The 24,555-nt window shown below is 35.7% G+C and overlaps 2 protein-coding genes across 4 annotated transcripts; one reads left to right on the top strand and one right to left on the bottom strand.

Moving 5' to 3' along the window:
- Positions 1 to 5,442: 5,442 nt before the first annotated feature.
- LOC101895810 (box C/D snoRNA protein 1) lies at positions 5,443 to 10,366 on the bottom strand. 3 transcript variants are annotated; one of them, XM_059122461.1, is made up of 6 exons: positions 10,314 to 10,366; positions 9,120 to 9,152; positions 8,780 to 9,050; positions 6,083 to 6,686; positions 5,858 to 6,023; positions 5,443 to 5,796 (listed from the first exon to the last, which is right to left on the bottom strand). In XM_059122461.1, the coding sequence occupies exons 3-6, from the start codon at positions 8,953 to 8,955 to the stop codon at positions 5,498 to 5,500; spliced, it is 1,245 nt and encodes a 414-aa protein (XP_058978444.1). In that variant the 5' UTR covers positions 8,956 to 9,050; positions 9,120 to 9,152; positions 10,314 to 10,366; the 3' UTR covers positions 5,443 to 5,497. The 3 variants fall into 3 exon arrangements, with proteins under 3 accessions (XP_058978444.1, XP_058978443.1, XP_058978442.1); XM_059122460.1 differs by lacking the exon at positions 10,314 to 10,366 and adding an exon at positions 9,719 to 9,848; XM_059122459.1 differs by lacking the exon at positions 10,314 to 10,366 and adding an exon at positions 9,719 to 9,850 and having other exon boundaries at positions 8,780 to 9,152.
- A 2,882-nt stretch (positions 10,367 to 13,248) lies between these two features.
- Positions 13,249 to 19,842, top strand: LOC101895287 (putative folylpolyglutamate synthase). The gene is made up of 4 exons (XM_020040012.2): positions 13,249 to 13,798; positions 13,871 to 14,050; positions 18,316 to 19,073; positions 19,140 to 19,842. Exons 1-4 carry the CDS (start codon positions 13,340 to 13,342, stop codon positions 19,651 to 19,653), a joined length of 1,911 nt encoding a protein of 636 aa, XP_019895571.2. The 5' UTR covers positions 13,249 to 13,339; the 3' UTR covers positions 19,654 to 19,842.
- The last annotated feature ends 4,713 nt before the right edge of the window (positions 19,843 to 24,555 follow it).

Genomic DNA, 24,555 nt, shown 5'->3' with positions numbered 1-24,555 from the left:
TGTTATAATTTAAATTATTTGAAAAAGTTTTGGAGTCAACTTAGGTTTGTGTTAATAATTCCAGGGGCGAAAAGACAGCTTTTTAATACAAAACACGGCAACTCTATGAAGCAAATGTAAACAAAGCCGGCTGATTTGCCAAACTTAAGGGTCATTTGGACTTTTTGATTTGTTTGATACAAACAAATAAAAAGTTGAAAACAGGTAAAAAACAGGAATTATAGGAAAAAAAGGATTTGTGTTAAAAATTCTTGGCTCCGCCAATTTAAAAAAATGTATAGTGAAAATAGTTATTTAAAAAGTAAGGTTATGTTACTTGGGATCTATAACAAAAACTGCAGATACAAAAATAATCATTTTTTAATCACAATATCCGCTACCCATAAAGAATTCAGTACGACAAGTTGGACAAAAATTAGTTATAACTGTTTCCATAATATATAGAAAGTATAACAAAACTGGTTCTAATACGAAAATTCTTCTTCTTCTCATATTCTAATCGACCATTTTGAAGGGTAACCTTATGGAAAATGTGATCAAAATTTTGAAGAGTGATCTAATTTTAGGTTATATTTTTGGGAGGCCATACAAAAGTTGACAAATGTTGATAACTTTTGTGCGTCAAAGATTCCGAACAATCTATTTATCAAAAGCATATCGAAATATCTTTAATATTATTTAGGGGCTATACCAAAAATTGAAGCTTTTTTTACAAGGTTCTTCATCTACTGATATTGTCATCAGCTTGAAAAAAATCGATTTGAAAATCGCTCAAAATTTTTGGTTTAAATTGTAGGTTGTGTTTATTGAAAAAAATTACAATAATGTTAATTGTTTTGTCAAATTAGGCAAAAATTGACGGGAGACCATAAAAAACTGAGCTACATTTTCAAATATTTGAATTTTTGAGGTTATGTTGTATACGAAAATTTTAAGGTTATGTTTTATAGAGATTTTACCAAAAAGAATGGACCAGTTTCGGCAGCTTTTTCATACAGTGAGGATATCTACCTCTATTCTGAACTACTAACTTCATAGAAAATCTCCCTGAAAATAAGTTTAAATATTATTGGTTTAAATGTTAGGTTAAGATTAACAGGGGGCTTTGAAAAACAAATAAAAAAGCTGTAAAGCTTGAATACCCTCCACTATTTGGAACGAATTTTGCAATTTTCAGAAAAATATAATTCGTTAAAAATTCTGTTAAAATCTTAAAAATAACGAATGTAACCGCTGCATAGGCAACTTTTGTCAGAACTATTACAATATTCAAATGCGAAACTTAAAAAAAATCGGTGTATAATGTAGCAAAAATCATCAATATACCGAGTATCAGGAGATACCATCATATGGGGCTATACGAAGGCGTGGACCTGTACAGACAATTTTCTATCATAGGCTGTATTATCCATTACGAACTTCAAATACGAAATTTGAAACGATTCCGGTGAATAATGAAGCTAAAATCATGAAAATACCGAATATCGGGAGGTACCGTCATATGGGAGCTATACGAAGACGTGGACTTGCATACAAAATTTTTCGCCCTAGGTTGTAGTATCCATTACGAAATTCAAATACCAAATTTGAAACAATTCCGGGGAATAATGTCGTCAAAATTATAAAAATACCGAATATCGGGAGGTACCGTTATATGGGGGCTATACGAAGACATGGACCTGTGCATACAATTTTCTGTCTTAGGCTGTAGTATCCATTACGAACTTCAAATACGAAATTTGAAACAATTCCGGTGAATATTGTCTCTTAAACCACCGAAATACCGAAATAGGGGAAAATAGGCTTCCAATGCCAGATTCTGAAGCTTTGATTCCTTTGCAATCTGAAATGAACAGTACCCAGTATACATTTGATGTTGTAAATAGTTTGTGTGACTTAAATCTTTATCAAATAAACAGTGTAAAAAATTCCCACGGAAAAATTCTTGATTTGGCGTTTGTAAATATAACACAGCATTTTGATATATTCAGAATTCCTCCAATATGCACTCCTGAAGATATATACCACCCAACTTTATATATCTCCATGACTCACAGTTATGTAATTGAAGAAAGTCAGTCCGACTCATTTAAAACAGTCCTTAATTACAAAAAAACTAATTTTCGAAAACTTAATACCCTCATTTCCTCCATAAATTGGGCTTCTGTGTGCCTGTGTAACAGCCATACAGATTTAGAATATGTAATTGATAAATTTTATGATATTTTAAATAGATTTAAACTGGAATGTGTTCCAACCACTAGAGTTAGAAATTCAAATAAACATCCATGGATAACCCCTGAGTTATCAAGTTTAAAAAATTCTAAAAATAAGCTTTTTCGTAAATATATAAAATCAGGCTTAACAATAGACTACACTAATTACTCTGTTGCTAGATCTAAATATACTTTAGAGTCTCGTAGATTGTATAATCTTTACCTAGACAAGATTAAAAATAATGTTAAATCCAATCCTAAATCTTTTTATGATTTTGTTAATCTAAAACGAAAAGTTTCCTCAAAGCCCTCAGTATTGAAATATAACAATAAAGAATTTGTCACAGGCACAGATATTGCTGAATGTTTCGCAGATTTTTTTGCCACAACCTATTCCAGTACATATTGCCAAATTAAAGACTCGTATCCTTATAAGTTATCACAGGCTGATCAAATTTGTATGCCTTTTCTACAACGTCATGATGTATCCAATAGTCTGCGTAGTTTAAAATCGATTAAATGTCCAGGACCGGATGGCATACCTAATATAATTCTTAAATATTGTTCAGAAACATTAGCACTTCCGTTAACTATATTGTTTAATTATTCACTTAAATTTGGTCACTTTCCTACTTTTTGGAAAAAATCTTATATTATACCTTTACATAAGTCTGGTAGTCTTACTAATGTGTCAAATTATAGAGGAATTGCAAAATTAAGTGCCATACCAAAATTGTTTGAAAAATTAATTACTGCAGTAATTTCACAGAAAATTCAATCTATATTGAGTCCATATCAGCATGGTTTTCGTAGTGGTCTTTCAACTACAACAAATCTTATAGAATTTACGTCAACAGTAATAAAAGGATTTGTTCAGCGTAAACAAACTGATACAATTTATACCGATTTTAGTAAAGCTTTTGATAGGGTTAACCATGAACTCCTAATATATAAATTAAATTATATGGGTTTCAACACAAACTTAGTCAAATGGATATCATCTTACTTACAAAATAGATCACAACTAGTTTTGTTTGAAGGGTATCTATCCAAAACGATTAACGTTCCATCGGGTGTTCCGCAAGGAAGTCACCTTGGACCGGTCCTCTTTCTTTTATTTATCAACGATTTACCTAATTCCATAAATTACTCGAAATTGTTAATGTACGCAGATGATGTTAAATTATTCATTTCCCATAATTGTGATAAACGAGCGAGTTTACTTCAAAACGATTTAGATAGCCTTTTTAAATGGTGCACGTTAAATTGTATGGAGTTAAATTTAAGCAAATGTAAGCATATGTGCTTCTCCAGATCTTCTTCTCTGATATTAAAATATAATATTGACGGTCATTCATTATCAACTGTAGATTCATTTGTTGATCTTGGCCTCTTGATGGATCCAAAATTAAATTTTAATAGCCATGTAATAACAATGGTAAATAAAGCAAATGGTGTTTTAGGTTTTGTTAAACGGTGGGCCAAAGAATTTTCTGATCCATATATAACAAAACAGTTATTTACGTCTCTTGTTAGACCTATATTGGAATACGGTTCTGTTGTATGGGATCCTCAATATGCAATATACTCAGATAAAATAGAATCCGTGCAAAAACAATTTCTGCTATTTGCCTTACGAGGTTTACATTGGAATAGTGATTTTGTTTTGCCTTCTTATGCTAGCAGGCTAAAATTAATTAGATTGCCTACACTTAAAAGCAGACGTATTATGTTGAACTCCATGTTTGTACTAAAAATATTAAATGGTAATATACCCTCAGATTTTCTGATTTCATCTATTAGAATTAATGTTCCGTTTAGATCTAGTAGATACTACCAATTATTATATACTGATTTTCACCGCACGAATTATTCAATGGGCGAACCTCTTAGTAAAATGTGTGTTGACTTTAATTCTGTGTACTGTAATGTAGATTTTGGTATGAGTTTAGAAGTTATTAAATCTAGAATAATTTTATTTTTAAACAATTAACATACATGTTTTATTATTTGACAAACTAGCTGATGAATTAAATTCTGTAGCTGGTTTTAAATTTCCTACTGAATTCCCATTATGATGCGGATCATGATGTGTACGCGATCCCTCCGTAAAGGGAGGTCGCCCCCTCGGTCGGCAGGGGTGGGAATGTGAGGCGAGGGAACGTTCGAAAAAAACAAAAAAAAAAAAAAAAAAAAAAAAAACGTTATATGGGGGCTATACGAAGACGTGGACCTGCACAGACAATTTTCTGTCATAGGGTGTAGTATCCATTTAGAACTTCAAATACAAAATTTGAAAAATTCCCGGTAGATAATGTCGCTTAAATCACCAAAATACCGAAAATAGGGAGTTAAAATTATATGGGGGCTATACAAAGACGTGGACCTGCACAGACAATTTTCTGTCATAGGCTATAGTATCCATTACGAACTTCAAATACCAAATTAGAAGCGATTCCGGTGAATAATGTCGCCTAAATCATCAAAATGCCGACTATCGAGAGGTATCGTTATATGGGTGGCTATACGAAGACGTGGACCTGCACAGATAATTTTCTGTCTTAGGCTGTAGCATTCATTACGAACTTCAAATACAAAATTTGAAACATTTCCGGTGAATAATGTGGCTTAAATCATGAAAATACCGAATATCGAAAGGTACCGTTATATAGGAGCCATACCAAAACGTGGACATACATAGCCCATTTTCAATACCAAAAGTCCTGAAGACATAATATACATTCGGGTAAAATTTTTATCAACCTACTTCATTTCGTTCGGAAACTAGAGTGATTTCCACAGACGGACGGGCGGATGGACATCGCTAAAAATATACTACCTTTGCCTTTCTTTTTGCATCTCAATATCCATCAGGACAGCTATATATCAAATAGCAATCTGTCTGAAAAAGTCTTAATAAAAATGCCAATAATATTTTGGGATTTTTCTAAATTTTAAGGTCAGGTTCTTTGCCCAACATTTTGAGGTTAGGCTATATTTAGACTTCGATTCCCCACTTCCAGTCCCCTAACCTTTCTCTCCTACAAATAGAGCCTGCCTATGGGCAGAAGTAAAATATGAGGTGGTATACCATCATGGAAAGTTTTATTCCACGTCGAATTTGAGAACTTTGACCATGGTCTCCTGAAATTTCATACTTACGGAGAAGAATTAACCCTTTCGAATACTGAAATAGATATATCGGGAACTAAAGAGAAAACCTTGATATGTATAAAAACAAGTATATTACATCTTAATTTTAAAATTATTAAAGGTTTATATTAGCCCTCTTCATCCTCGCTGGACGAAGAAGATAATGCCTCCATTAGCTGTTCATCGGTAAAGAGGAAGTTATGACTTTGTTGTTTTTCATACTCGGCACGTTTGCGTTGCCGTTCTTTGCGTCTTTGTTCGGCCTGTAACTTTACCAAAGTTTCAACATCAGCAGGGGTTTCATCGTCGCCATCGCCATCCTCTTCAGAGCCCTCAGCTTGTTGGCGTTTTTGTTTTTCCAGTGCCGCCTTGCGATATTGTTCCAGCAGATCTTGATGTTGTTTTGTTTCACCTTCAACATCTTCCTCTGAAACCGCACAAGAGTTAATATTTACAAAAAGATTTGAGAAAACTACAAGGAATCTCACCTGAATCAATGATGTCAAAACCACAGGGATCCTCCTCATAGCTAACATATATGAAAGGATATTCCACCAAGGTTTTATGTTTAAGATTACTTCTCAAGGTTTTGTTGACATCCAGGAGATAATAACGATTTTTACAGCCTTTAATGCCTTCCGATTTTAGCATGACCTAAAGGCAAAATAAAATTAAGTTTTTTTTTTATTATTTTTCTAACCGAAATATCTTACCCTTAAACCCTGCACCCCCTTGCTTTGATAGAACTCCAATTTCTTTTTCTCTGCCACCGGCTCCGGACAATCCTTATCTATGTATTTCTTGAGTAAATCTCTTAGATACTCATCCTCAAGGCATTTCTCATCGACATAACACAAATTCCCGGCATTGACGAAAATCCACTTTACCCGCCACCAAATCTTCTTCGTCTTCCAATCATAGTAGGTGGTGTTCTCCTTATGTCTGGCAAAGTTTTGTATCAAAATCTTGAGGGTACATTTCCGCTCCTTGGCCGCCTGCCTAAGGCGATACAAGTGTATGGGCAATTCGGTATTGAAACGTGTATACCGTTTAACACGATCCACTTTACGATCTTCCACATATCGTGTGCATTCTTCGAGAAAATAGTAGTCGCTCATAAAATCCATTTTTGTCATATCTTTGAGGGGTATGAATTTGGTGCGATCCCGTATGCCATCACATTCCAGTTCTTTCTTGTGTATGCGTACACAGTTCAGGCAGCAGGTTTTCACTTCACATTTGGGGCAGGTGTAGCGGGCTTCTTGGGCGGCACATACTTCACACTTACCCAAACGGGCGGGGAAATTTGCATTGGAACTGGAAAACGATTAAATAAAAATTATGTTATTCGGGAAAAAAACTCAAAGGGGGGAAATTGTAAAAACTGTTTTAAATTGTGAGGTTATGTCGAAGGATGTCAATATCAAATGGGGGAGTAATGTGGGACTTTTTTCCCTGGCTTTGAGGTTATCATACAATCCAATAAGGGCATGATCTTTATAAAAATTCCCATAAAATTGAAAAACCCTAGGGCTTTCTTTGGAGGAAGCCCATACAATTTTTTTAAGGTTATGTGATTTTGTGGTTATGTTAAAGCGAGATATGTTTCTTATGTCGCAGGAGTTATTATGCTTTAGGAACATCATATCTCACATAACAACAATTTTTTTTTTGAATTTCAAAATCAAAATCTGAGAATTTTGCACAATTTTGGGGTATATTTTTTATGGGACCTTTCCCAAAATGTGGAGCAATTTTGGCGATTTTTTTTACCAAAAGCTTTTTTTTTTACCAAAAGCTAAATCTGCCACATTACAACAACATTGCCTGCCAAATTTTGGCTAAAAATTAAAAATTGGTTAAATTTTGAGGTTATGTTGAAACAACGAGCTATGCATTTAATTCTTATGTCACAAGGTTTCCCCTTCCGTATTACCTAATATGGCGATTTTTGGTCAAATGATGTCTCAGTAGCCTAGAACTACAACTGCAAAATTAGAACAAAATCCGTTGCGAAATTTGGCGGAGAATTAAAAAAAATGTCAAATTTTGAGGTTATGTTGTTTGGGAGGTATTCTAAAAAGTCGAGCTATATGTCTAATTTTTATGTCTAAAGGCTAATTAGCTTCCAAATACTTCATAACAACAACATTTGTTAGAAATTTTAATAAAAATCTTCAAAATTTTGACAATTTTGGAGTAATATATGGGGCCCGTCGCAAAAATTTTTAGCCTAATATGGCGATTTTTGGTTAAATGATGTCTCAGGCGTCCAGAACTACACCTGCAATATTAGAACAAAAATCGTTGCGAAATTTGGCGGAGAATTAAAAAAAAATTCAAATTTTGAGGTTATGTTGTTTGGGAGGTATTCAAAAAAGTCGAGCTATATATCTAATTTTTATGTCTAAAGGCTAATTAGCTACCAAGTACTTCATAACAACAAAATTTGTTAGAAATTTTAATAAAAATATTCAAAATTTTGACGATTTTTTAGAATTTTATGGGCCTCATCGCAAAAATGTAGGATCTAATATGGCGAATTTTTTCTCAAATGATGTCTTAGCCGCCTAGAACTAGAACCGCAAAATTAGAAGAAAATCCGCTGCGAAATTTGGCGGAAAATTGAAAATATATCAGATTTTGAGGTTATGTTGTATGGGAGGTGTACTAAAAGGAAGAGCTACATATCTAATTTTTATGTCAAAATGTTAATTAGCTACCAAGTACTTCATAACAATAAAATTTGTTAGAAATTTTAATTAAAATCTTCAAAATTTTGGACAATTTTGGAGAACTCAATGGGCCCCATGCCAAAAATTTTGAGCCTAATATTGCGATTTTATCTCAAAGGCGTCCAGAACTACACCTGCAATATTAGAACAAAATCCTTTGCGAAATTTGGCGGAAAATTTAAAATATGTCCGATTTTGAGGTTATGTTGTATGGGAGGTATACAAAAAGGAGGAGCTACATATCTAATTTTTATGTCAAAAGTTTAAATAGCTACCAAGTACTTCATAACAACAAAATTTGTTAGAAGTTTTAACTAAAATCTTTAAAATTTTGAAGAATTATATGGGCCCCGTCGCAAAAATTTGGAGCCTACTATGGTGGTTTTTGGTCAAAATAAACCTGAGCCAAATATAACTTAAATTGTAATATTAGAACAAAATCCGTTGGGTAATTTTGCGGAATATTGAAATTTTTTTCAGATTTTGAGGTTATGGGAGGTTTACTAAAAAGACGAGCTAGGCGCCAAGTTTTATGTCAGAAGTTCAAATAGCCACCAAGTACTTTATGGCAACGAAATTTGTAAGTCATCTAAATCAAGAAATTTCTGTTAAATAAATGTTTGCCTTATTAATGCGAAGATCATATGTTTATGATTTTATTTCTTTGTTACCTACCTTCCTCTCGGTGTTTCATCGCCGTCCTCCTCCTCATCATTGTCACCTTCACTCACATCGCTATCAGAATCTTCATTATTTATTTTCAAATCTAGATTAATTGCACCATCATTATGTGACTTTTTTACAACAATTATCTCTTCGGAATCATCTGAAGTGGAACAAGTACGTTTCATCTTTGAAACACACACAAAACTGAAGCTATATTACAAAGTCGCAGGGGTTTCCGGCTTATCAGTTCCTCAACGACGGCGAGACTTAAAAATCAAGCCTATGATGATGTCAAAAAAAAAAGCAAATTATCAGTTTAAAACGTGATTATATGACGGCGACAGCATACCTCCTTCTCGTTGATTTTTAATAGATTTTTATTCTGAAATTAGAAAAAAATGAGATTTTTTTGTTAAAATAATAAAAATATAAATTTCAAAAATTTTGCACCGGCAACTGACTACTGTGGCTGCTGTGTTGTGGTGGTGGTGGTAGGTCAGTTAACCAAATTGCGCAGTGTGGTAGGCCAATGCATATCTGCAAACAGCTGATTTTGGCCAAAAATATACAGGAATAAGTGAATAATAGATTGAAAATTGTAATCATGTAACCAGTGTCCTCATCAAGTTTGTGTATATTAAATGAAAAAAGTTAAGACAATAGTAAATATCATAAAATACCTATAAAAATTGCTAAATTTGTGAAAAAGATACCTTTCATTGTAACAGATCTTCAAGCCGTCTACAACTTCTGTAAGTATTTAAACAAAAACAAAAAAAGAAGCCCTCGAGCCCCTCTGGCTTACTTTTGACCGGTATACCAAAAATAAACATCGGCAAAAAATGAAGAAATCCAAAAACATTTCTTTACAAATTCCCTTGGAATTGCTTGTCCTTTTAGCCACCTTTACTATATCCACTTGTGATTGAGGTCCAAGAGTTTATTTACCTTTTCTATTCTTTGGAAGTTAAGACGCCAATTTTGATATTTAATATAATAATTTTTCTTGTTAAAAGCTTAAGAAAAAGATGTAAAAACAATAACGCGTTACTAAAAAACAACAACTTAAAAAGCAAAACAAACTAATGAGAAACAAAAAACGTGCATGGAAATGACAGTTCTCATAAGAATTTGAGAGAGAGTGTGTCAGTTGTAGTATTAAGGGGGCTTTACACTTTGTGATTTAACGCTGAAAAGAGCTGTTTGATGATAGTTTTTGTTGTAGTGTTAAGGGGGTTTTACATTTTGTGATTTAACGCTGAAAAGAGCTGTTTGATGATAGTTTTTGAATTAAATCGAGATTTCCAAGAACTTATAATATATAGATATATGAATTCCATAATTAATAGAACAACGTTGAGGTATGGCAACATTTGTACAGGGTGAGATAAAAAAACTGCAACAAAGTCAAACGACATAATTTTTACATTTTTTTAAATTTTATTGAGTTAAAGCAAAAAATTCACACAAATTTAATAATTGCTTGTCCTTTTAGCCACCTTTGCTATATCCACTTGTGATTGAGGTCAAAGAGTTTATTTACCTTTTCTATTCTTTGGAAGCTAAGACGCCAATTTTGATATTTAATTTAATAACTTTTCTACTTAAAAAACTTAAAAAAAGACGTAAACGCGTTACTAAAACAACAACTTAAAAAGCAAAACAAACTAATGAGAAACAAAAAACGTGCATGAAAATGACAGTTCTCATAAGAATTTGAGAGAGAGAGTGAGCCAGTTGTAGTATTAAGGGGGCTTTACACTTTGTGATTTAACGCTGAAAAGAGCTGTTAGATGATAGTTTTTGAAATAAATCGAGATTTCCAAGAACTTAGATATAAGAATTTTATAATTAATGGAACAACGCAGAAGTATGGCAACAAAAAAAAACTGCAACAAAGTTAAACGCCATAATTTTTTCATTTTTTTTTTAAATTTTATGGAATGAAAGCAAAAAATGTCGGAAATAGCATCAAATTTTAGAATAAGTTTAGATTTGGTCACCTTTGGCACGAATGATAGCCCAAAGACATAGAAGTGTAAAGATAGGACAAGACAGAGTCAAGATATGGTAACCCTGTGAAAATACCTCTGTTGTTACGATATCATAACAACATAATTACAAATGTTAACTGATTTAAACCGCCAAAGCAATGTGCAAATTTTCGGAAAGGTCCATGGAATAGAATTTTGAAACCAAAATTTTGGATTTTTCAATTTTTTATTTGATATCCGTTTCTGTAATATTGGTTTTTATATTAACATGTCTCTGCCATGAGCTGTTACTCTATGTATTGTAGACACAAACCATTTGCTCAAAATGCATTTTGTCTAGTCTTTACCATTTTAGGTCTTTGGATGGCCTTCAAACCGTCACACGCTGCCCGAATGTTGCTCTGCGCTATTTTGGCCCATTCCCATTGCTTGAGGTGATCGACACTTTGATATTTTTTAGTGCCAACTTTGCTTTCCAAAATACTCAAGACACAACGGAGTTCAACAGATTTTGGTGCCCATTTTTCAATATTTGCCGAATGGAATATTGCGATATATTCAGCTTACGAGCCATTTTTCGGCCACTGCGACGTGGCTTTCGATCAAGTCGCGTCTTTACTGAAGTCTGAAGTTGGTTGCAGTTTTTTTCATCTCAACCTGTATTCAAAAATGTTGACCCTCTGTGAGGGAGGTGCTATAAGGAGTGGACCGGTACATTCCATCTTCACAGCGCAGATCTTGTATTAGTAGAAATAATGGCATGTGTGAATTATGAAGAGCACCTGAATGCTTATTTCGGATATTATGAACGTTTTGATTATGCAAAATGTTGGAATTTTTGTGGAGAAGGTACCAGAAAGAATAATCCGATTTAAACCATTTTTATAACAGATCGTGCGTTTATGGAAAATTGATATGTGCCAAGTCTGAATGGAATCGAATTGTAATTTCGCATTTGATGAGCTTCATGGATATACATGTTGACCCTCTGAGGGGAGTGAACTGATATATGTTCCATCTTTACACCAGACCTGGGAGTTACTAAAAATATTGCCATTTTTTTCAAAAGATAAAATTTTTCAAAATGTTGACACTTTGTGGGGGAGTTACTTGATGGAGTGGACCGATATTCACACTTGACCTAGCACTGATGCGGTTATTCCACAAAATTGAATCGAAAATGTTACGACAATTCAGTTTTATCCCAAAATTATACAACATGTTTGTCCATTTGTTGCAAAAATGAAGGTTCACCCAATATTCAGTAACGATTTTTTTTATTTGCCTTATTCCCATGGCAGAAATATACAGGTAGATGATACTTGGGAGCATTGATATGTCAAAATAATTTAAATGTTTTTTCCTTCAAATATAAGTAGATTTTTAAATGTTTTCTTATAAGACGTCATTCGGATGTTATTATAATTCGCGTTTTTCAAAAATTTTTACAAATTTAAATAATTTTTCGAGTTTTGCCTTGTTAAGGCGAAGATCATATGTTTTATGATTTAAGTGTTTGTTTTCTCTTTCGAGACGAGCTTAATGATCTGAAATTTGCAGTGAAAAGGAAAGCCAGATAGACACTATCACACACTCACCACTATGCGACGCGTTTCGCCGTTGGTTAAGCGGCTCATCAGGCATATTTGATGTGGATGATGGCTTACAAGGGCCGTTCTCTGGAAAGTAGTATATATTTCGAACTTATTGCAAATTAGCATATGCGAATTATACATTTTGTCCACAACAACTACATTGCTTCCAATGCATACACTTGTTTTAGTGCTGCTTTAGGAAGACGGGTTAATGGCTCTGAACGTAGAGACGGCAACTTCTAGTTGGCTGCACACAGAGGTCCGCGGTTCAAATCCCACAGCCAGGCTCGGCTGAATTTTTGAGTTTTGCCTTGTTAAGGCGAAGATCATATGTTTTATGATTTAAGTGTTTGTTTTCTCTTTTGAGACGAGCTTAATGATCTGAAATTTGCAGTGAAAATTTCACCAATTCTAAAATTGGTTTGACAGTTCAGGGTCTCAGCAGCTGTGTCGATGCGTCTACCTATATCAGCGGTGCTCAAGAAAAAATATCTCTTTTCAGTCAAATTTCTCTTTGCTTATTCAAATCAAGAACAAAACAGTGTTAAGTCATTATTTATACAAATATTTTTTATCCATTTGCTTTATAAATTATTTTGGCAAACATTCGTGTTTAAAAACAATTAAATTGAACCATAAAATATAAAGGAAAATAGAATTTTAATTTTCTCTTAAAATATCTCGTTTTTCGGTTCATGTTCTAGAACACGGTTTTGAGCATCGCTGCTATATTCTTCTACCACGCTTTTTCCCATGAAATGTCCCTCTTTGATGAATTATCTATGATTTGGCAACCCTAAATGTTGATCTCTTTATTATGTTGATGCGCTCTCTCTCTTTACTAAGTAAATGTCGTCTCTCTTTCAGAAATACACACAACAAGAACAACACTTACGACTTCTCTCTCTCCCTCTCTCTCTCTCTGTGAAGTCCACCTCTCCCGCCCAATTCCAACCAAACAAACTCAAATTCAAACCAAAATGTTGGCCACACATGTTCTGTTGTTGTGGCCAACGCTTCGCCACCAATCATTCATCATTAGAACTCGTGCCCTGCATTTGGTTGGACGTGAGGCAATTACTGCCTCTCAGAGATCAGCATCGACCATACATAACCACCAATGTGAAAGGATGGCATTTTCCACCTGGCGACCTAATAAAAACCACCAGAAAATGCTGCAGAGGAAAATGTTTGAGGAATATGTGTTCCAAACACATGACAAGAAATTCACTTCTACGCCTGGCATGGATTCTGATAAGAACAACAAAAATAATAATAATAACAATGTGAAAACAACAACTAATTCATTAATAACAACAAAGGTTCCTTCAAACGATGTTAAGTGGTTGACTTTGAACAATCTACTGGCCGTGGGCCATAAAAACTACTTAGAAGAACCACAACAGCAAAACCAACAAGAAGCCAGTTTGGACTATGAGGTAGGTGGAAATGTGTTATGGATTTTGAGAAAAAAAAATCTTATGTTTTGTTGTTTTCCATTTCTACCTTAGGAAGCCGTAAAGGCCCTAAACCTGCTCCAATCGAATGCGGAGGCCTTACGCTCATCCCTGCATCAGCGACGTCGCTTAAATTCATTACAGGAAACGGAAAAATATCTGTTACGCAGTGGCTTAACCTTAGATGACTTAAAAGCTCTATCGATCATACATGTGGCTGGCACCAAGGGAAAGGTATGTATGTGTGGCCAACACCTGTGTGTGGTTTTTGTGGTTGAAAAATTTATTTATATTTTCTCTGTTTCAAATGCAGTTTCAAAAAAATCCCACTTTTTGCATTGCTACTTGAAATTCTTGGATTCTTTGGATTTTGTAAAAAAAAATCCCCCCTGCAGCTATTATTCATTGTTTGCTATTTCCGCAGAACATCCGATTATGTGTATGTGGGTTTTTTTTTTAAATAGAAACATGTTTTCATAAAATGCCGATAAGAATGGAGAGGAAATTATCAGTTTCTTTTTGAGGGGGGGGGGGGGGGGGGGAAACCATTTGCAATTTTCCATGGCATTAAGGTGTCATACAGCAATGCACCGGAGAGGAGATATTCCATAACTCGAAAGAGACACTCAACATAGAAAACCGTATAGCGAATTTTTATAGCTTGACCCACAAAAAAATGATATAGACGTGCTGTCTTTTTGCATTTGTTCGTAACATACAAAAGGCAACTAGATTGACCTATGGTTCCTCTTGGAGATATGCATATGCATCCCATTCTGAATTGATTTAGCAAAGGCCTTCCGTCCATCTTTATGTCTATATAATTTGGTAAACAAATTAGCGTTTGAGACAAATCATAGCACAGCTTATTCGTTTGGCCTTGGGACAAAATTGGTACGATTTGGAGGAAGAATTGCTGAGATTTGCAAGAAGATTCTCTTACAAAAAAAGGTCGGAAGCATAGCAACTGGAATCAAGATATAAGTATATGCTTTGAATACAAATAAGCGATTTAATTCGAGATGTCAGAGACCATGGTAGATTTCTTATTCCATGAATTACAAATAAAAGATGCCTCGACATATGAAAATTGACGGGATAACGCTGAACATACCCCCTCGCAATGTTGATATACAAAAATAAAAGGATACGTAAATTTAAGTTATGATGGCTGAAAAGACCGTTTTGCAGCAACGGCTCTGAACTCCTAATCATAGAAGACGGGGGAGTAGTAATTGCGAACCGATAGGAGCAGCGAACAAACGTCACTTCGATATAATGTTAGAGCTATTCCACAGTAGGGCCTACTGTGTAGGACCACTATTGATGGGGCACCAAAAAGGGGGGTCTTTATAGAATCATTTAAAGACTCTCTAACAGCTCATCTCTAGATTCCCATTTAATTCGTCTCGGGACTTCATTTTAGGTAGTCTCTGGACTTAATTTTAGGTAGTCTCTGGACTTAATTTTAGCTAGGCTCTGGACTTCATTTTAGCTAGTCTCTGGACTTCATTTTAGCTAGGCTCTGGACCAGATTTTCAGCTCGTCTAAATATTACCTTTTAGCTTAACTTTTGTTTGGCCAATAGTATCCCTTTTTTATTCAACCGCTCATCTCTAGACACCCTTTTAACTGGTATTTAGCCTTCTTTTTAGCTAATCTATGGACACTCTTTTCTAGCCCTCTGTTAGCTCGTCTATGGATTCCCTTTTACCTCGCCTTTAGACTACCGTTTAGTCACCTAGGCTCCATTTTAGATCGTGTCGCAACACTATTTTCGATTGTATCTAGACTGCTTTTTTAGCTTGTGTTTAGACTCCATTTTAGATCACCCCTGGACACCCCTTTAGATTGTATATAAACTGTTTTTTATACCCTCAGCTAATGGCTAGAGAGGGTAAAACGGGCCTCATCGAAATAACGGTTTTAGACCCTAGGTTTCTTTGGATCAAATCTGTTTCAGGACATTTGGAGTCGATCTAGCGATATCCGTCCGTCTGTCTGGCTGGCTGGTGCGCACGATAACTCTCGAAGGGAGTATCCGATTTGTTTCAAACTTGGTACATGGTAAGATTATTGTCAAACTTAAATCGAGTTCGGGGATGGGCACTATAGGTCCACTCCTTCTGGTACCTTCCTCACACAACAACATGTCAACATTTTCAAAGAAAATCATTTACTGCACCAAAAGAGAAAGGATAATCCGATTTTGCTCCAATTTTGCAAATCCTAATATTTGCATTAGTGCTACAGCAGGTGCGAAAATGGACAAAATCGGTGCACTCCATCAAGTACTTTCCCCACAAAGGGTCAAATAATTGGAATAATTATAACTCTTATAAAACGTGATGTAAGTGTCCGATTGTCTTGAAATTACGCACATAAAAATATTTGTATTCATCCAATGTCTGGTGTTAAGATGGAATATATCGGTCAACTCCTTCTAGTACCTCTCCCACAAAGGGTCACAATTTTGAATATTCATGAAGCTCATAAAACGCGAAATTAACATCCGATTCCCTTCAGACTTGGTACAACTCAATATTTTCATCAACACAAGATCTGTTATAAAGATGGTAGAAATCGGACCATTCCTTTTGGTACCTCTCCCACAAAGGGCAAGAATTTTGAACAACCAAAATGATCATAAAATCCGAAATAAGCATCCGGTTCTCTTCAAATTACACACATCACAATATTATTACTAACCCAAGGTCTGGTGTGAAGTTGAAATATATCAGTCCATTCCTTCTGGTACCTCCCCCACAAAGGGTCAAAATTTCGAATATTCATGAAGCTCATAAAACACGAAATTAACATCCGATTCCATTCAGACTTGGCACAACTCAATATTTTCATCAACACAATATCTGTTGTAAATATGGTAGAGATCGGATCATTCCTTCTGGTACCTCCCACACAAAGGGTCAAAATTTTGAATAATCAAAACGACCATAAAATCCGAAATAAGCATCCGGCTCTCTTCAAACTACACACATCGCAATATTTTTATTAACCCAAGGTCTGGTGTGAAGATGGGATGCATCGATGTACTCCTTCTGGCACCTCCCCCACAAAGGGTCGAAATTTTGAATATTCATGAAGCTCATAAAACACGTCATTAACGCCCGATTCCATTCAGACTTGGCACAACTCAATATTTCCATCAATACAAGATCTGTTATAAAGATGGTAGAGATCGGACAATTCCTTCTGGTACCTCCCACACAAAGGGTCAAAGATTTGAAAAACAAAAACGATCATAAAATTCGAAATAAGTATCAGGTTCTCTTCAAATTGCACACATCACAATATTTGTATTAATCCAATGTCTGGTATGAAGATGGGATAGATCGGTCAACTCCTTCTCGTACCTCCCCCACAAAGGGTCACAATTTTGAAAATTCATGAAGCTCATAAAACACGAAATTAACATCCGATTCCCTTCAGACTTGGCACAACTCAATATTTCCATCAATACAAGATCTGTTATAAAGATGGTAGAGATCGGATCACTCCTTCTGATATCTCCCCCACAAAGGGTAAAAATTTCGAATATTCGTGAAGCTCATGAAACGCGAAATTAACATCCGGTTCTCTTCAAATTACATACATCGCAATAATTTTATTAACCCAAGGTCTGGTGTGAAGTCGGAATATAACGGTCCACTCCTTCTGGTACCTCCCCCACAAAGGGTCGAAATTTTGAACATTCATGAAGCTCATAAAACACGTCATTAACGTCCGATTCCATTCAGACTTGGCACAACTCAATATTTCCATCAATACAAGATCTGTTATAAAGATGGTAGAGATCGGATCACTCCTTCTGGTACCTCCCCCACATAGGGTTTAAGATTTTTTGGAAAAGAAACGCTCAAACAAAGCAAAATAAGCATCCAAATCCATCCATCTCTTAGACTTATCTTGATGGGCATTTTCTCTTATCTTTTGGCAGCTATGGCTTCTGCTTCGTCTTCCTCCGAATTTTTGTTTTCCGTTTTTTAAAACGGAATTCTATTTCTAAAACCTGAGAAACAAAAAAAGCCATTAGCTTGCAAAAAAGTTGCAATGAAATACGATCAATGGCATCGTGAGGTAGACACAATTCTGTTTATTCGCCCAGAATTGCGCTAGAAAGCTCCGATAACCTTACGACCACCAATAAAACAATAACAAACTTAGAAGAAGAAAAAAAAAATGCTATCAACTATCTAATGAAACGCCATGACGTACCATAATTATGGCAGGAATGTCATATCAGGGAACCGGAGGGCGGGTAGCTTATGCGATTTGTAAACGATAAGATTGGCAACAAAAACAACAACAACAATGCAAAACATTTTGGAATTTTTGTAAACAAAAAAAAAAAAAAAAATTGCCAACACTTTTTGGGGTCAAAGGTTTTTTTTGAACTGCGTTTTGTTTAGTTCCAAAACTAACCGGTTCGAACCACTTTAAGATTCCATAATTATATTTTTTTCCCTTATCTCTTCTAGGGCTCAACGTGTGCCTTGACGGATTCCATACTACGCCATTATGGTGTAAAAACAGGCTTCTATAGCTCTCCCCACTTGGTATCGCTTACCGAACGTATACGCATCAATGGACAGCCGATATCCAAGCAAAAGTTTACGCAACATTTCTGGCCTGTCTACAATCGATTAAAGGCCCTGCAGGAAAATGAAACAGATATGCCGGCCTATTTTAAATTCCTTACAATTTTATGTTTCCATATCTATTTGGCGGAGAAAGTGGATGTGGTCATTTTGGAGGTGGGTATTGGCGGGGAATTGGATTGCACGAACATAGTGCCGCATAGCAAAACGGTGGGCATTACCTCCTTGGGTTTGGAACATACAAATTTGCTGGGTAATACGCTCAAGGAAATTGCCTGGCAAAAGGCGGGTATTATAAAACCCAATTGTCAGGTATATACCTCTGTCAAACAGCCGGAATGTTTGGAGGTCATAAAGGCCAGGGCTGAGGAGAAAAATGCCTGCCTCCATATTGTACCGGAATTTGGCGAGTATTTTGGAGAAAAAAATCAAAAGCTAAGGGAGTCGTTTAGTAACATCATCTCCCTGAATGGTTCCCTGGCCTTGCAGCTGGCCTACGATTGGTTGAGACAAAATCGTAATGGTTTCTTTAAACACTATGGCGTTAATCGGCCGCATTTAAGCGATTTAGCCCTGGAGGGCTTGGTGAATTGTGTGTGGCCCGGCCGATGTCAGGTGGTGAAGTTTTATAATTTCAAGTAGGTACAACCTGCTGTTTAAATCAGGACTTTTGAAATTAAATTTTCCTCTTTTTTTCGCTCCAGCATGCATTTGGATGGTGCCCACACGGTGGAAAGTATGCAGGTCTGTGGCAACTGGTTTGCCCAGGTCTCCAGGCGAAGACCCAAAATTTTAATTTTCAACACAACCGGTGATCGTGATTCCAAAAATCTCCTCCGCATCCTGCGTAATTACACACACTTCGATATGGTGTGTTTTGTACCGAATATTGCAACATCGGCCCAAAATACCCAAGATACCAAATCAGTTTTACACTCCCATGTGGAACAACTGAAACGGGCCCAAATGCATTTGCGCAATTGGCAAGAATTGTGTGAAGATATACGGAGATCTCCCAGCGAAGAAATGGAAGCGAAAACAAAACAGCAAGCCAAAACCTATACCACAGTTATGTCCTGTTTTCAGTCTATAAGAGAGAATTATCCGCAGCAGCAATTGGATGTGCTGGTTACTGGTTCGATACATTTAATTGGGGCAGTTATTTTAACATTAAATGAGCTTGGCCGGGAGCTGAGCGAAGGGGAAGAACTTAGTTAAACAAACAAATAGAGGGTATAGAAATGCAGTAGAGTATTTTAAGTATGGAAATTTTGTAAATACGTTTTGTTTTTTTGTTTTCGTTTTTTTTTTTTAATTTTATTTGAATCTGGCATTCGTATTATTAAGGAAAAAATAAAAGACCTATTTATGAACAAGTGTAGGAAAAACCCTTGTCGACGAGAGGAAGTCTGGAGTCTTATGTTAATGGAATGAAAAGGAGAAATATACAAAGAGGGTTGGAAATGGATGTTAATTTCGTGTTTTATGAGCTTCATGAATATTGAAAATTTTGACCCTTTGTGGGGGAGGTACCAGAAGGAGTGGACCGATATCTGCCATCTTTACACCAGACCTTGGGTTAATAAAAATATTTTGATATGAGTACTATGAAGAGAACCGGATACTTATTTCGGATTTTATAATCGTTTTGATTATTCAAAATCTTAACCCTTTGTGGGGGAGGTACCAGAAGGAATGGTCCGATCTCTACAATTTTTATAACAGATCTTGCGTTGATGGGAATATTGAGATATGTCAAGTCTGGATGGAATTGGGTGTTAATTTCGTGTTTTATGAGCTTCTTGAAAATTCAAAATGTTGACCCTTTGTGGGGAAGGTACCACAAGGAGTGGACCAATATCTGCCATCTTCACGCCACAGCTTGGGTTAATAAAAATATTGTGATGTGTGTAATTTGAAGACAATCGGATGCTTATATCGGATTTTATAATCGTTTTTGTTATTCAAAACTTTGACCCTGTGTGGGGGAGGTACCAGAAGGAATGTTCCGATCTTTACCATCTTTATAACAGATCTTGTGATGATGGAAATATTGCAATGTGCCAAGTCTGAATGGAATCCGAAGATAATTTCGTGTTTTATGAGCTTCATGAATATTCAAAATTTTGACCCTTTGTGGGGAAGGTACCAGAAGAAGTGGTCCGATATATTCCATTTTCACACCAGACCTTGGGTTAATAAAAATATTGTGATGTGTGTAGTTTGAAAAGAACCGGATGCTTATTTCAGATTTTATAATCGTTTTGGTTATTCAAAATGTTGACCCTTTGTGGGAGAGGTACCAGAGGGAATGGTCCGATCTCTACCATCTTTGTAAAAGATCTTGTGTTGATGAAAATATTGAGATGTGTCAAGTCTGAAGAGAATCGGATGTTAATTTCGTGTTTTATGAGCTTCATGAATATTCGAAATTTTGACCCTTTGTGGGGGAGGTACCAGAAGGAGTGGATCGATATCTGCCATCTTTACACCAGACCTTGGGCTAATAAAAATATTGTGATGTGTGTAATTTGAAGACAATCGGATGCTTATTTCGGATTTTATGAGCTTCACGAATATTCAAAATTTTGAACCTTTGTGGCGGATGTACCAGAAGGAGTGGACCAATATCTGCCATCTTCACACCACAGCTTGGGTTAATAAGAATATTGTGATGTGTGTAATTTGAAGATAATCGGAAACTTACATCACATTTTATAATCGTTTTTGTTATTCAAAACTTTGACCCTCTGTGGGGGAGGTACCAGAATTATGGTCCGATCTCTGTCATCTTTATAACATATCTTTTAATGATGGAAATATTGAGATATGTCAAGTCTGGATGGAATTGGATGTTAATTTCGTGTTTTATGAGCTTCTTGAAAATTCAAAATTTTGACCCTTTGTGGGCGATGTACCTGTAGGAGTGGACCAATATCTGCCATCTTCACACCACAGCTTGGGTTAATAAAAATATTGTGATGTGTGCAATATGAAGACAATCGGAGACTTACATCATATTTTATAAAAGTTATGATTATTCCAAATTTTGACCCTTTGTGGGGAAGGTACTTGAAGGAGTGGTCTGATATTGTCAATTTTCGCACCTGACCTAGCATTGACGCAAATATTAGGATATGCAAAGTTGGAGCTAAATCGGATTATCCTTTCCCTTTCTGTGCAGTAAATTATTTTCTTTGAAAATATTGGCATTTTGTGGGGGAGGTACCAGAAGGAGTGGACCGAGATTTGCCCTTCTCCGAACCCGATCTTAGTTTGACATCAATATTACGATGTACCAAGCTGGGATCAAATCGGATACTCCCCTTGAGAGTTATCGTGCGCACCAGCCAGTCAGACAGACGGACGGACAACGCTAGATCGACTCCAAATGTCCTGAAACGGATTTGGTCCAAAGAGACCTAGGATCTAAAACAGTTATTTCGATGAGGCAAATGATACATACCCTCATCAAATGATACATACCCTCTCTAGCCATATGGCTGAGGGTACAAAAACCGTCAGTGTTTTTCGGTCCAATGCCAATGCTTTCCCTTCTTTAGCAGAGATTTTACTGGATTGGTCAAAGTCCTTACCAGGACGCCAGGCCTAGAAAAGTTCTCAGTTCCCCGACATTTTTTTATTTCCAGAATTGAAGCTACTTTATCGGAGTCGGTCTGCATACCTTAGCGGCATACTACATGACCCAGATACTTGATTTGATTCTGAAAGAACTGGCATTTGTCGGAGGTTATACGAAAATTGGCCTAAGGAAGCCTACGGAAGACCTCTAATATTTTGGTCACATCTTCATCCAACCTTCTTCCCATCAGGATGCTGATATCATCGAGATATGCGAGAACAAATGGCTCCAACTCCGGTCCGATTGTGCTGCCTAAATCCCATTGGAATGGTGCTGGTGCAGAATGAAGGCCAAAGAACATCCCAAGACTTTTCCCCGCATCAGCGAATGATGTATACTTCTTACTCTTTTCGATCGTAGCCTACGAAAGACCTTCAGATCTTCATCCAACCTTCTTCCGATCAGGAGACTGATACCATCGAGATATGCGAAAGCATGTAGCTCCAGTTCCGGTTCGATAATGCTGTCTAAATCCCATTGGAATGGTGCTGGTTTCCCCGCAAAGCTGAACGCTGTGTATTTCTTACTCTGTTCCTCCAAAGATATCTGCCACTAACCTTCCTTCTTATCTATGCTTATTATCTGTTTCAGTTTCCTATTCCAGACTTATTTTCCTTCCCAGCAACTACTACATGGGAGAGAGGTTATTGATTGTTATATAGAAACCAATTATCTATTATGAGATTTTCCCCAACCCCAACAACCAAGCACTTTTTTTCCATTTTTGTGACCACAAACAGAATGGCTGGCACCATCGTCAGAAACCGCAAAAATTGATATCTAACAAATGGACAAAAACAAAAACCCCAACAAACTGCCTACAATGACGATCAAATTGCCTTGGCGGAGAGGCAAGTGTTTTCGTCCGGCCCATGGATATATTTGCAATGGAGCAAATTGCAAGCAACTTTGTATAAAAACAGTTACTAGGTTTTTTTTCTTCTCCATTGCATTGCGATTTCCAAATCACACTCAATTTAAAAGAAAAATCATCAACAACAACAATAATAATGAAAATAATAAAACCAACCAAAACACATAATATTTGAAATTGCAATCATAATCATTATGGCAGACACAAATGCTTATTAAAATTTTCCGCATCAAATAGCATTGGATATGTTTTACTTTTCGGAATTGGAAATTGTTTGATTTCAGTGTAAGCAATTTTTAGGCTAGGAATTTTTGTTTGAGAAAGGATTTTTTTGGGAAAAGAAATTTCATTCCTCCGGTTTTTTTTCATTAGAAAATTCTTTGGTTATCGTCTTGTGGAGGTCATAACTTCTATGAAAATCGCTTCCTATTCAAAATTTGAAATCCTTCTAGAAGAAGAACATCCCGATTTTAAATCCCCAAAAGCAGTATTAATTTAATTGTTCAAATGCCAGAGATATCGGAAAAGATCTAATTTACTCTATTTTCTAAAAAAATGGGTTATATTTGCACAATCCATTTCTCGGGGCTATAACTTTCGAACTATTCGGAATAATTTCTTGTAGTGAAGTATGGTTGGAAGAGTAATGATCGCCCTCCAAATAAAAATAAATTTGGTGAATGTAGCTTGTCTAGTACCAGAGATATCGTACAAAATATTTCATACTCATAATTTGTCAAACTTTTAAAAAAATGTCCGCAATCATATTCTATGGCCCGCTGAAGATGACTTCAAAAAGTAAACTATTTTTTGAAAGAAGGAAGTCTTAACTTTAGAGAAATTAAAGTCTGGTTAGTCTATCTGTCCAAATACCATAGATATCGGAACAGGTTCCCATGTGCTCTATTTTCTAAAAACTTGATAATTTTTGAGCAAGCACTTTCTTGAGGCCATAACTTTGGAAATATTCGAAATAATTTCTTGTAGTGAGGTATGATTGAAAGAGCAATGATCGCCCTCTAAACGAAAATAGATTTCGTGGATGTAGCTCGTTAAGTGCAAGAGATATGGCACAAAATATTTCATACTCATTATTTGTCAAACTTTTAAAAACTACGTGCAATCATTTTCTAGGGCCATAAATTCTAAACCGCTGAAGATGGCTCCAAGAAATAAGCTATTTTTTGAAAGAAGGAAGTCTTACCTTTAGAAAACTGAACATTTAGCTGGTAAAACTGCTCAAATACCATAGATATCGGAGCAGGTTCCCATGTGCTCTATTTTCTTAAAACTTTATAATTTTTGAGCAAGCACTTTCTTGGCCCCATAACTTTGGAAATATTCGGAATAATCGCATGCAGTGAAGTATGATTGAAAGAGCAATGATCACACTCCAAACAAAAATAGATTTGGTGGATGCAGCTTGTCTAGTACCAAAGATATCGTACAAAATATTTCATACTCATATTTTGTCAAACTTTTAAAAAGTGTGTGCAATCATTTTCTAGGGACCATAACTTTTAAACTACTGAAGATAACTTCGAAAAGTAAGGTATTTTTTGAAAGAAGGAAGTCTTAACTCTAGAAAAAATAAACATTTAGT

Source organism: Musca domestica, unplaced genomic scaffold, assembly GCF_030504385.1.
Source record: "Musca domestica strain aabys unplaced genomic scaffold, Musca_domestica.polishedcontigs.V.1.1 20, whole genome shotgun sequence".
Classification (NCBI taxonomy): domain Eukaryota; kingdom Metazoa; phylum Arthropoda; class Insecta; order Diptera; family Muscidae; genus Musca; species Musca domestica.
Note: the sequence above shows the minus strand (reverse complement) of the source record. Positions and strands in the feature narration are given on the sequence as shown.

What these genes read in the sequence shown, in the direction of transcription:
- LOC101895287 (XM_020040012.2), top strand. Translation starts at nt 13,340, where the DNA reads ATGTTGGCCACACATGTTCTGTTGTTGTGGCCAACGCTTCGCCACCAA. An exon ending in AAGCCAGTTTGGACTATGAG is followed by an intron (nt 13,799 to 13,870) that starts GTAGGTGGAAAT and finishes TTTCTACCTTAG; the next exon opens with GAAGCCGTAAAGGCCCTAAA. An exon ending in TGGCTGGCACCAAGGGAAAG is followed by an intron (nt 14,051 to 18,315) that starts GTATGTATGTGT and finishes TATCTCTTCTAG; the next exon opens with GGCTCAACGTGTGCCTTGAC.
- LOC101895810 (XM_059122461.1), bottom strand. Translation starts at nt 8,955, where the DNA reads ATGAAACGTACTTGTTCCACTTCAGATGATTCCGAAGAGATAATTGTT. An exon ending in GATGAAACACCGAGAGGAAG is followed by an intron (nt 6,687 to 8,779) that starts GTAGGTAACAAA and finishes ATCGTTTTCCAG; the next exon opens with TTCCAATGCAAATTTCCCCG. An exon ending in TTTTGACATCATTGATTCAG is followed by an intron (nt 5,797 to 5,857) that starts GTGAGATTCCTT and finishes GTGCGGTTTCAG; the next exon opens with AGGAAGATGTTGAAGGTGAA.